Raw genomic sequence first — 12783 nt, 5'->3', positions numbered from 1 at the left:
AGATAACTTTAGATGCAGCAAAAATTTGAAGAGGAAAAAAGATTTTGGTGTACTTAAATTGGCTCAAAATTACTCAAAATACATAAAAATTAAATTATCCATGAACAGAGAAGCTTGTGCATTTCAATTATTAAGTTACTTGTAGTTAGCAGTAAAGATATAATCTGACTTTTTACCTGAAAAATCACTTATTTTAGCCGAGAATCTTACCATTTCTCTTCTTCTTTCTTCTTCTCTTTCAGCTTCTTTCTCATATTCCCGGGTTTTCTTTCGTTCTCTGATTTCCCAATTCTTAAGGCGCTAAAAAAATTAAATTTTCAAAGCTTTAAAAATTTATACATAGCGTTCTGTAAATATTGATTAACCTATTAAGGGATACCAAGATTTAAGAATAAAAGCATTTTCTCAACTTACCTCTTGATAAGCAGCTTCTTTCTCTCGGAGTTTTCTTTCAAGTTTTCTTCGTTCGTATGCATCTTCTTCATCTTCTTCTCGGTCCCGTTTTTTGTCTTTTTCTCTTTCTCGCTCCCGTTCCCTCTCTCGCTCTCTCTCTCGCTCCCGTTCTCGTTCTCGCTCTCGTTCTCTCTCTCTCTCTCTTTCCCGCTCTCGTTCCCTTTCACGATCTCTGCTTTTTTCTCTAATGTAAACAAAATATTTTACAAATCTGTCAGTCTACTTTCTGCTTTCAAGACCAAAGTAAAGGAGGACAACATACATTATGAAATAATATAAAATCTCACAGGCCAGAATCTAGCACTTGATTTCCATAAAACTATGTAACCTCCTCTACACTCATCAGAAAGACATAAATTGCAGTCCCAAATCCTAAAATGCATTCTAATACCTAATGCTTACTGGTATGTCAGAAAACAAATACAATCTGAATATAAAATAGTTATAAATCATTAAAATGAATGGTTAGTTAATGCCCATCATATACTGGAATAATAGTCAATCCCCTGATGGTGTAAAACAGAAAAAAGGAAAACTTAATTCCCAAAAGAAATATGAAGGACTAATGAATATGTTAAGAGATAGTTTAGCTTACTAGTGATCAAGGAGTAAGTGCTGGCACATGTGGAAAACAGAGAATTCTGACATGTTGCATGGATTAAGTTAGAACTTTTATAAGTATCAGCACTGAAAGTTCTCAAATATTTAATTAAGAGTGATAAAATCTAATCCCAACATTTTAAGAAGCTGAGGTAGGAGGCCTGCTCGAGGCCAGGAGGCATGGTGGCACGTGCCCGTAGTCCTGGCTACTCCAGAGGCTGATGTGGGAAGATCCCATGAGCCCAGGACTTGGAGCTTACAGTGACCTATGATTGTATCACTGCACTCCAGCCCATCTCCAAAAAAAAAAAAAAAAAGTAATAAAACCAAACTGCAGATTACATACAGCATGATACCAAGGATCTAATCAAATAACTGTGTGTGTGTGTGTGTGTGTGTGTGTGTATTTAATATGTATATATGAAATATGTTCTTTATGGATACACTTATGCCATAAATATAAGAGATGGATTTTATACATACCAACCTCTCAATGACTGTATCAGGAATGGACAGAATGAAATAATTTTAATGCCTACTGAAGGTTGAGAGCTCTGGGTTTCCAGTTCCAGTTCTAGCAACTAGGTGAAATGACCTAAAGTGGAACTCCCTCCAGCCGTAATCAAGTAAGAAACTGCAACACAGTAATGTATATTTTTAAACTAGCCTGAAGAAAAAGGAGCTTTTTCTCTCTTCCTTGCTGCTTTCTCCTCTTCCTTTGTTCATGTTTGCTATACCTCATTGCTCAACAATGAGATGACTCATCAAAATAATTCAATATAAGGCCGGGCGTGGTGGCTCACGCCTGTAATCCCAGCACTTTGGGAGGCTGAGGCAGGCAGATTACCTGAGCTCAGGAGTTCGAGACCAGCTGGGCAACATAGCAAAACCTAGACTCTACAAAAAAAATACAAAAATTAGTCCGGGACAGTGGTGTGTGCCTGTACTCCCAGTTACTCGGGAGGCTGAAGCAGGAGAATTGCTTAAGCCTGGGAGGCAAAGGTTGCAATGAGCCAACACTGTACCACTGCACTCCAACTTGGGCAACAGAGCAAAACCTTGTCTCAGAAAAAAAAAAAAAAAAATCAATATAATTAAAAAATTTTAAATAAAAAATAAAACCTTCCAAAGAGTAAAATTACTAGGAGCCAGAGGTAGAGGTAGATAGTAAATTTATAGACAGGAAGATTAAGCTATGGCAGTGCAGTGGGCTACAAAAACAAATAAAAATGCTAGGGGCTAAAAAGACGTGGTGCTAGAGCTGATGTCTCAGTATACAGAACTTCAACAAAAAGAGCAACTTTAAAAATGCCCACAGACCCAAGGAGACAGCAGGGAGTCATGTCTGCCCAGAACATTGAGTGGCCACTGTGTTTCTATAAAAAGTGGCTTCAGACAGAAATTAACCAGAGTTGAAAATTATTACTTTTACCCATAGTGAGAGAGAGAGAGAGTGTGTGTGGTGTGTGTATGTGTGTGTGAGAGAGAGAGAGAGAGAGACAGACAAAGACCATGTTGTCTCTAAAAAAATTCTCAGGCCGGGCACAGTGACTCACGCTTATAATCCCAGCACTTAGGGAGGCTGAGGCAGGCGGATCACTTGAGGCCAGGAGTTCAAAACCAGGCTGATTAACATGGCAAAACCCCATCTCTACCAAAAATACAAAAAATTAGCTGGGCATGGTGGTATGAACCTGTAATCCCAGCTACTTGGGAGGCTGAGGAATGAGAATCACTTGAACCCAGGAGGCGGAGATTGCTCAGCCACTGCAGTCCAGGCTGAGTGACAGAGTGAGAATGTCTCACACACACAAAAAAGTTCTCATTCCATGAATGCAAATGGTACTCTGGAGGACTACCCGATAGTTCTCTTAAAGCTATTAGGAAACAGTAACTTCTGTAAAGCCTTACCTTGATCGACTGCGATCCTTATTACGATCTGAGCTCCTTTCTCTATCCCGGTCACGATCTCTCTCTCGATCCCGATCTCGGTCTCTCTCTTTTGTCCGGTCACGGTCCCTATCCCGTTCTCGTTCCCGCTCCCGTTCTTTCTCCTTTTCTCGTTCACGTTCTCTTTCCCTTTCTCGTTCCCGTTCTCGCCTTTCTCGTTCCCTTTCACGCTCCCTCTCTCTTTCTCTCCGTTCTTTCTCAATTTCCTGTCTTTCTTTTTCCTTTTTGCCTTTCTCTTCTTCCAGTTTCTAGAAACCAATAAAAGCACTTTTAGAGTTAACTCTGTAGCTCCAGTATTCAGATTTTTCCCGGCGCAAAGCCCAGTACTGGGAACAAAAACACCAAACCACTGATACATTAATATTAAATACTTGTGGTTTTATGTGACAAATTAAACTGAAGCAATCACAAGACTAGAAAGATTTCGTGCAAAACCATATACTCTACACAGACCAGGAATCTCCAATCTTGGATGCTGGGAGATTGTGTCAGGTGTGGCTGGCCACTCAATGACTATGTACTAACTAAAATGACCATGAAGAATGTGGTGGTTCGAAATATTTTCCATGAATACGATCATTGGTTAAAACTCAACTCTGTCCATTATGGATTTCTGTAAATCCACAAGATTATTAATACTAATTAAAACCCCAGACTGCACATTACCTCAAGTTGAGGGTTTCAAAGGGCAAGTGGTATAGAAGAATACCTATAATGCAACTAAATAATCTCTGCCCTCTGATTTGCCCACCCTCCAAAAGAAACACAAGCTGAATTCAGCCAAGAACTGCCTTATCATCTATGGAAACATTTACTCCCACCATTACAAGATGGACAGCCCACCAAATACAAAAAGTTTGAAAATCACTCACTTCAAGCAAAATATATGTAACTGTAATAGTTTAATTTAAAATATTTAAAAGCAACATACTTATGCCCATTATGCCTGTAAGACAATGAAAATATATTTACAATGATAAATCCATCCTTGGAAGGAACGATTGTGCATTAACTTACAGATGCTGTGCTAGGACATGGATCGCCAACACTGGATTAACCTTGCCTACAAGCTATGTTTCTGGGAGGAAGAGCAAGTACATGGTTCACAAATAAACCAAATAACAAAGTCAGACCAAGTTTGTACCCTGACAAGATTACCAGTGTACCACACGGTTTCTACACAAACTCAGAAAAAAATACCCCAAACAGGTAAAACAAAACAAAACAAAACACATTTATCCCTTTTGTTTCACGTTTAGTTTCACCAAAATGAAATTTTAAACTGCAACAATAAAATGTGCATTTTTCTTTTCTCAGTCATGTAATGCATTTAAAACAACTTTAAAAAGCAATCTTACCTGTCAGATACTCTTTTTCTCTTCCTCATGGATCAGAGAACTTATAGCAGGTTATGAAAGGAAAGCTAATGTATGAGCAATATATTCAGTTGCTGTGCCAGTCTATATCGAAGTAGAATACGGGCAAAGTCAAAACTGAATACATTGAAATTACAAAGGGATGAAATAAGATATGATAGAAAGAGGACAGAAACTAACAGCTATTAAAGGGGGAAAAATCTCATTTCTGAAACAGTTTTAATGAATATAAAAATTTATATTGTAAAATGAGGCTAGACTATATAAAACTTACCTCAATGGCATACACTTATAAAGAAATTTGTTTATTTCTGAAATAGATACTTACAGAATATTTTAGCTGTTCCAATACTAATTTTTCCTGTAGAATTCCTCAATTTTTAATTCTTGCTTATTTCACTGTGCTCCTTATATTCAGTTATATAAATAACCATTTGTTTCAGAACTCATTTCAAAAGTTTGGTTCTAAGTAAATGAAAAAGTGAGTGAATCTAGTCCATACTAAATGTTTCCTAAAGTTTATATATGAGATATATATATATATATACACACATGTATACAAATACAGGTATACATGTAAACATATACATGTATATTTTTAAAGAAAGACTGGAGAAGGGAAATGAGGTGAGTCTAAAATTATGTAAGAAAGTCATGAAGAGGAAAGGACAGATTAAAAAATCATAAATCTTACCTTATTCTCTCTTCAGACTCATCCGTGCTGTAAATGGACGCCCCCTGCCACGCTGATACCCTGACAGTCTGTGGTTATTTAATAAACTCATACCAAAACATGCAAAGGTTCACTGAGCTCATTTTTTGTTACTGGAGTTTCAAACAACCCTTTTAGCCAAACCACCCAATAAAAAACAACTGTTTTGGTTTTTCATTTTGATTTCTTTTTATTTTGAAAAGACATTCTGAAAATTCAAAACATTCCCTCCAGTGAAATAATACTAAGGCAGTAAAATGCCTGACAGATTCCCAAACTTTAAAGCAAATATATTTTTGAATTTTTCTTAAAACATGATTTCCTCATAATTTACCAATAACATGACAGGGTTTAACAAATAAATAAAAACAAAAAGGGGGTAAACCACACACACAACCATATACCATTTTTAAGCTTACTCGGTCCTGAATTTCAGTATTATACCTAACCAAAATTATTCATCGAAAATGATTTCCCATAGACCACCTTTTCAACTCTCAAAATTAATTTTGGGAGAATTATGTTTGTGCTCTTAGACACATTTAATTCTTGAAAAAGCATTGTGTATGTGAGCGAGGGCTGGGCATCTGGATAGTAAGTGTTCAGCAGCACTGATTCAATGGCATTATTTGTGAACTGCAGATTTTGAAAGCAATGGGAAAAAGTAAGAATAAAAGAGAAAATGAACATTTAACATTTCACTGAGTTAAAGATCTCTCAGTCTATCAGTAAGAACCAGCAACACCTTATTATCTCTACCATCAAAATACATTTCATGCAGTTTGCATTGCACCGTTCAAAAGCATCATTTTCAACACCAGCGAACATTCACAGATGCACTGTCATTGAGAGAAGCTTCAAATAGGCAAAACTCGTGAGTGGGATTTACTATGCATAAATACCCATTTCCAAGCCAGTTACCCCTTTGCATATTTTTCTGAGGGGGCATCCATAAATATAATAAAAAACAGAAGCTCATACTTACATCCTATTCCTTGTTACTTTCCAAGCTGAGAGTTTCATCTTGCATTAGTCACCATATGATCTCTATCATAATGGTGGGGGTCAATGAATAGATTAGCTTTATGGGAATTTACAGTTCTTCCATGCATCTAAAATTTGGTAAGTCTGGTAACCACTGACCTACTGTTTAAAATTTCCCCCACTCAACTTAAATCTATACAAATATAAAATGTAAATTTTAATCTCAGCTCTAAAGAAAAGGTATTCCTAAGATCAAGTTAAATAACTGCCCCCAGAAATACACTACAGTGTATGTTATCCTGCTGCCCCCTGAATCTAATTTAAGTCTGACCTTGATGTTTATGTTGAAATCTAAAAATAAAATTAGCTTCTATTCATATTAAAGTGAGATGACTGCAGAATAGTCAGTAACTGAAAAAACTAAGCACAACATGTCAAGGACCACTTTAATATGGTATTGGTCTTCTGTTTCTTTTTTCTATCTAAATATCAATTAAACCTATAAAAAACATTTAAAATTATATTCTAATTTAAGGTTGATTTTTTTTGTCTCTTTGCTTTGGATTCTGTAAAAAGTCTAGATTGGTATCAAGTGAAAAGACAAGAATACTACCTTATGTGTGTCTCTGAATTTGCTGATCTCTCGAGATATCAGGTCTCTTTTGTCTTCTTCCATTTCTATAGCATTTATATCCTCCTAAAAGAAAACGGGCACAGGAGGGAATGAATAAAGAACACCCTACTTCAATATAAACAGTTAAAGGTTAGATATTCTGTATAGGTCTCAAAGAGTAAATAAGTAAACAGAATATCCACAATAACAAATCTAACAATCTAAAGTTAAATAGTGAAAAATCAGATAGACAAGAATGACAAATCAACAATCAGCAGTAAACACAGGTATTGTCAAAGCCTACAATTTAAACTAACCTTAGTGATGAGTGGATAAGGGATCAGTGGGGCCACTGGAAATCTGCGGAAAATCTGTGAAAAAATCCACCAAGAATCTTTTTTAAAAAAGAAAAACAGAGCTCATACTAATCTGCAAAGCAATGCCCTATACATTTATGACGTGAACAATACAGTACACTTCTGTGATGCTTTCTTGATTTCAAATTACTTGGGAATAAAAGTGATTTCACTCTTTTTACAATAACTGATCACACACTACCCTCCTCTCTGGATACTCCAACACCTCCAAGAAATGGAAATATAGAAGGTGCTCTCATAGTAGCAGGGCTTTCTAATCATACCAACAATATTTACCCATAACTCCTGCCACAGAGGAAGAATTTATTATCTCCTCCCAATCCACATCAAACAAATATGTTATTTTTCTCCTTTCCCACTAATGAAGAAAGAGGAAGAATGAACTCTACAGGCCTCAATTACCCTGTACCTTACTGACCCTACCAATTACCATTCCTAACAGAATACACCTCCTTAGAAAAGTTATGGGTCGGGCACGGTGGCTCACGCGGATCACAAGGTCAGGAGATCGAGACCATCCTGGCTAACACAGTGAAACCCATCTCTATTAAAAATACAAAAAAGTAGCTGGGCGTGGCGGCAGGCACGTGTAGTCCCAGCTACTCGGGAGGCTGAGGCAGGAGAATCGCTTGAACCCGGGAGGCAGAGCTTGCAGTGAGCTGAGATCGCAGCTGCTGCACTCCAGCCTGGGCAACTGAGTGAGACTCCGTCTTGGGTGGGGATAGTGGGGGAACAAAAAAGAAAAGTTCTATGACCAAACGAGGAAACACATACCAAATAATAAAAATGTATGTATCTGGCCACAAAGAAAACTGAATATGGCCTAAAAAGGCACTGAAATTTAAAATAATACAAAATGTAACCATCCATTCATAACTAATCATAATATATATACCGCGTAGTACTTTTTTATTACATAATGCATGCATATAAAACACGTTGAGCCGGCTATGAGTGATTCACACTTGTAGTCCCAGCACTTTGGAAGGCTGAGGCAGGCAGATCATTTGAGCTCAGGAGTTCAACACCAGCTTGGGCAACATGGTGAAACCCCATCTCTACAAAAAATACAAAAATTAGCTGGGTATGGTAGCACATGCCTATAGTCTCAGCTTCTCAGGAGGCTAACACAGGAGGGTCACTTTAGGATGGGTATTCAAGGCTGCAGTGAGCCGTAATTGCGCCACCATCCTCCAGTCTGTGTGACAGAGCAAGATACTGTCTCAAAAACATAAATAAAACACTTCCAATATTTGTGGGATTTTTTTTCTTACTTTATAGAAGGGTCTCGCTCTGTGGCCCAGGCTAGACTCAAGTTCATGGGCTCAAGTAATTCTCCCCTCAGCCTCCCAAGTTGCTGGGACTACATGTGTCAGCCACCACTTCTGGCTTCTTCCAGTATTTTTAAAAGAACACTTCCTATAATTTATCTAAGTTTATCCAAAGGAAATAAGTATGAGAAAACTAAACCTTTTCTTTCAACCTGGACAATTAGCTTAGGGCCACAAAGAGGTAGCAATCAATTCACTGAGGAGGAATGTTTCAAGTTGTACTGCTCTTTCAGAATCCTCCAGTTTGATTATTCAATACCATTATTGTTCAGGGAGGGGAATGCGACATAGTTTCTTAAGGAAAGGCAGCTAAAAATTAAGAGTGAGTGGAAATCTTCAGTGAATCAGATCTGGTTTCTTGCTTAGAACAGAGACAGAACAACCATAGGCAAACAAAGTAAAATAAGGGCCGGGCGCAGTGGCTCATGACTGTAATCCTGGCACTTTAGGAAGCGGAGGCAGGAGGATAACCTGAACCCAGGAGTTGGAGACCAGCCTAGAAAACATAGTGAGACCTTGTCTCTGTAAAAAAGTTTAAAATGTGGCCGGGCACGGTGGCTCACGCCTGTGATCCCAGCAGTGTGGGAGGCTGAGGCGGGTCCACCACGAGGTCAGGAGATTGAGACCATCCTGGCTAACACGGTGAAACCCCGTCTCTACTAAAAACCAAAAAATTAGCCGGGCATGGTGGCGGATGCCTGTAGTCCCAGCTACTCAGGAGGCTGAGGCAGCAGAATCGCTTGAACCCCAGAGGCGGAGGTTACAGTGAACTGAGATTGCACCACTGCATTCCAGCCTGGGAGACAAAGTGAGCCTCCATCTCAAAAAAAAAAAAGAAAAAAAAAGAAAAGAAAAAAGAAAACTGACATGTAATCAAAGTATAAGAGTGATATCATAAAAAACAAATGGTAGAAATGATATGTTGTTGTCAGAACACATACGTCCTCCTTCTTTTCCTTCTTCTTCTTCCTGGGGTGAGAATCAGATTCCTGTGAGGGGGCATTTAGCTCACTGGAGTATTCACGAATTAAAACTTCAATAGCCCCTTTAATCATCTGATCTCTCCTCTTTGTTTCTTCATCCAAGGCTTCTTCATCATCATTAGTGACAGTTTCTGGCCTTGCATTCTTAAACAAAACAGCAAATTCAGGGGAAAGAAAAATCAAGCAAGAAAATCAAAATCACTCTACAACAAGAGTTAATAAACATACATGTTTTCTCAAAAACATCTCTGTAGTCCTATTAAACACAGAATTGGTTTTGTTCTTAACATCAGAAAAGCTTCATTTTTTAATTTATTCCTGAGATACTAGTTCATTTTCATTTTCTTTTTCTTAATAGCTAAAAAATTCTGGTCCCTAAATTTCAGGACTAGCACACTATACAACACATCTGCAAACCATTCACAAGTTTTCAGACTGTTTTGCTCAATAGGTACACAAATAGTAACGACTCTTTTAAACAGATAAACAGTTGAAAATTCAGTTACGTAGTAAAGGCAAAATACAATTTTAAGTTAATTGTGATAGCTACCACTCAGAATAAGCAAAATTGTATGTAGATTAAACAAACAAACAAAAACATCAGATTGCTAAATATACCAAACTGCAAGAATCGGGAGTTTAGGGGCTGTAATGATGGCTTATTTCCTATTTGCTTTCTACAAGTGCTTATAATGCAGGAATACATACCACTTATAGAAACCATACACTTACAACCCTAACAAGGAATCAAAGTAAGTATTTGTAGGTCTTTATCAATAATTTTCTGGCCAGGCACAGTGGCTCACTCCTGTAATCCCAGCATTATGGGAGGCCGAGGCGGGGGCGGATCATGAGGTCAGGAGTTCAAGACCAGCCTGGCCAACATGGTGAAACCCCACTCTACTAAAACTACAAAAATTAGCCGAGTGCGGTGGTGCATGCCTATAATTCCAGCTACTCGGGAGGCTGAGGCAGGAGAATCGCTTAAAACCGGAAGGCAGTGGTTGCAGTGAGCAGAGATTACACCACTGCACTCCAGCCTGGGCAAAAGAGCGAAACTCCATCTCAATAATAATAATTATTATTTTCTAAGAAGTCTAGATTATTCCCTCTATGTGGGGAAAATTGTTGGCTTCTAATGTGCTACAATAGTTGTGCTACAATAGTTGTGCATGCCCCAAAGTTTTTAACGACTTACTTGGTAAACATATACCGTGCACATTTTCAGATACATACAAGAACCATGCTCATATGCATACATGCCTGGCTCTTGGTCATAATTCCTGCAACTCTATTCAAGGTGAGTTTCATGCCTTGTGCCTCCTTAACAATGTAACTTAGCAGTAACTTTATAAGTTGACCACAAGCATTCTGAAAGCTGTCTCCAATGGATACATATTCAACAAACATTTTATTTCTTAAATTAATTTGCTCAACAAATTCTTTTTTTTTTTTTTTTTTTTGAGGCGGAGTCTTGCTCTGTTGCCCAGGCTGGAATGCAGTGGCGTGATCTCAGCTCACTGCAAGCTCTGGCCTCCCGGTTTCACACCATTCTCCTGCCTTAGCCTCCTGAGTAGCTGGGACCACAGGCTCCCGCCACCACACCCAACTAATTTTTTTGTATTTTTAGTAGAGATGGGGGTTTCACCGTGTTAGCCAGGATGGTGGTCTCGATCTCCTGACCTCATGATCCGCCCGCCTCAGCCTCCCAAAGTGCTGGGATTACAGGCGTGAGCACCACACCCATCAACAAATTCTTAAGAGCATACTGTGAGAAAGATGCTGCACTTAGACGGATAAAATCCAAATTGAAAAACGCTCTCTTCTCCTCAAGCTGTATCACTACAGAGTAACAGATGGGTTATGACACAGATAACTTAAATATAAGGCATTACATGTTATTACAAAACTAACCACTTGGCAGGGCTTGGTGGCTCACGCCTGCAACCCAGCGCTTTGGGAGGCCAAGGTGGGCGGATGATGAGGTCAGGAGTTCGAGACCTGCCTGGCCAGCATGGTGAAACCCCATCTACCAAAAATACAAAAAATTAGCTGGGCATGGTGACATGTGCCTGTAATCTCAGCTATTTAGGAGGCTGAGGCAAGAGAATTGCTTGAACCCAGGAGGTGGAGACTGCAGTGAGCAGAGATCATGCTGCTCCATTCCAGCCTGGGAGACAGAGCGAGACTCTGTCTCCACCCCCATCAAAAACACACACACACACACACACACACACACACACACACAAAACTCGCTCCTGTAATCCCAGCATTTTGGGAGGCTGAGGCGGGCGGATCACAAGGTCAGGAGTTCGAGACCAGCCTGACCAACATGGTGAAACCCCGTCTCTACTAAAAAAATACAAAAATTCCCCAGCCGCGTGCAGCGGCTCACTAAGTCAGGAGATGGAGACCACCCTGGCTAACATGGTGAAACCCCGTCTCTACTAAAAACACAAAAAATTAGCCGGGCATGGTCCCAGCTACTTGGGAGGCCAAGGCAGGAGAATGGCTTGAACCCGGGAGGCAGAGATTGCAGTGAGCCAATATCACGCCACTGCACTCCAGCCTGGGCGACAGAGCAAGACTCCGTCTCAAAAGAAAAAAAAAATCCTTATAGACCCTAAATTGATTATTGTTTCCACTGTAAACCAAAATTTAAATACCAATATGGCTATTTTACTATTAGAGATAAAGCATTTGGAATTAACTGATTCACATTTTTAGAAGAAAAGTTTATTAACCCAAAAATCATAACTGATTGCTAATATTTTAAAAAAAACAATAACAATAACAACAACAAAAAACTTAGGCCGGACGCAGTGGCTCACGCCTATAATCCCAGCACTTTGGGAGGCCGAGGCAGGCAGATCTCAAGGTCAGGAGATCGAGACCATCCTGGCTAACACAGTGAAACCCCGTCTCTACCAAAAATACAAAAAAAATTAGCCAGGTGTGGTGGCGGGCACCTGTAGTCCCAGCTACTCGGGAGGCTGAGGCAGGAGAATGGCGTGAACCCGGGAGGCGGAGCTTGCAGTGAGCTGAGATCGCGCCACTGCACTCCAGCCTGGGCGACAGAGTGAGACTCTGTCTCAAGAAAAAAAAAAAAAAAAAAAAAACCTGATCATCATGGTAGATGATCAGGTTAGAAAGACCACTCCACAGACTGGCAAGTTTCATCTAAAGCTCTATCTCTGGAATATCAACTATACACGATTTTCTGATTTCCTGTTTTTTTCTTATACTTCAGAAACCAGATGGCCGGGTGCGGTGGCTCACACCTATAACCCCAACACTTTGGGAGGCCGAGGCGGGTGGACCACCTGAGGTCCAGAGTTTGAGACCAGCCTAGCCAACATGGCGAAACCCATCTTTACTAAAAATACAAAAAATTAGCCAGGCGT

General features: G+C 39.4%; 1 protein-coding gene across 7 annotated transcripts in view; it reads right to left on the bottom strand.

Annotated features, from left to right (window-relative positions):
- The window catches only part of RBM25 (RNA binding motif protein 25), a 106862-nt gene that overhangs the window by 57115 nt on the left and 36964 nt on the right, over positions 1–12783 (bottom strand). For all 7 annotated transcript variants that reach the window (XM_055097777.2, XM_055097776.2, XM_034937775.3 and 4 more), the window contains 6 exons: positions 9338–9523; positions 7006–7059; positions 6689–6772; positions 2965–3251; positions 415–637; positions 211–300 (listed from right to left, as the gene is read on the bottom strand). In XM_055097777.2, coding sequence (XP_054953752.1) covers positions 211–300; positions 415–637; positions 2965–3251; positions 6689–6772; positions 7006–7059; positions 9338–9523 — 924 coding nt within the window. The remainder of the gene's footprint in view (positions 1–210; positions 301–414; positions 638–2964; positions 3252–6688; positions 6773–7005; positions 7060–9337; positions 9524–12783) is intronic.

Source organism: Pan paniscus, chromosome 15 (genome assembly GCF_029289425.2).
Source record: "Pan paniscus chromosome 15, NHGRI_mPanPan1-v2.0_pri, whole genome shotgun sequence".
NCBI lineage: Eukaryota > Metazoa > Chordata > Mammalia > Primates > Hominidae > Pan > Pan paniscus.
This window is presented reverse-complemented; position numbering and strand designations above follow the sequence as displayed.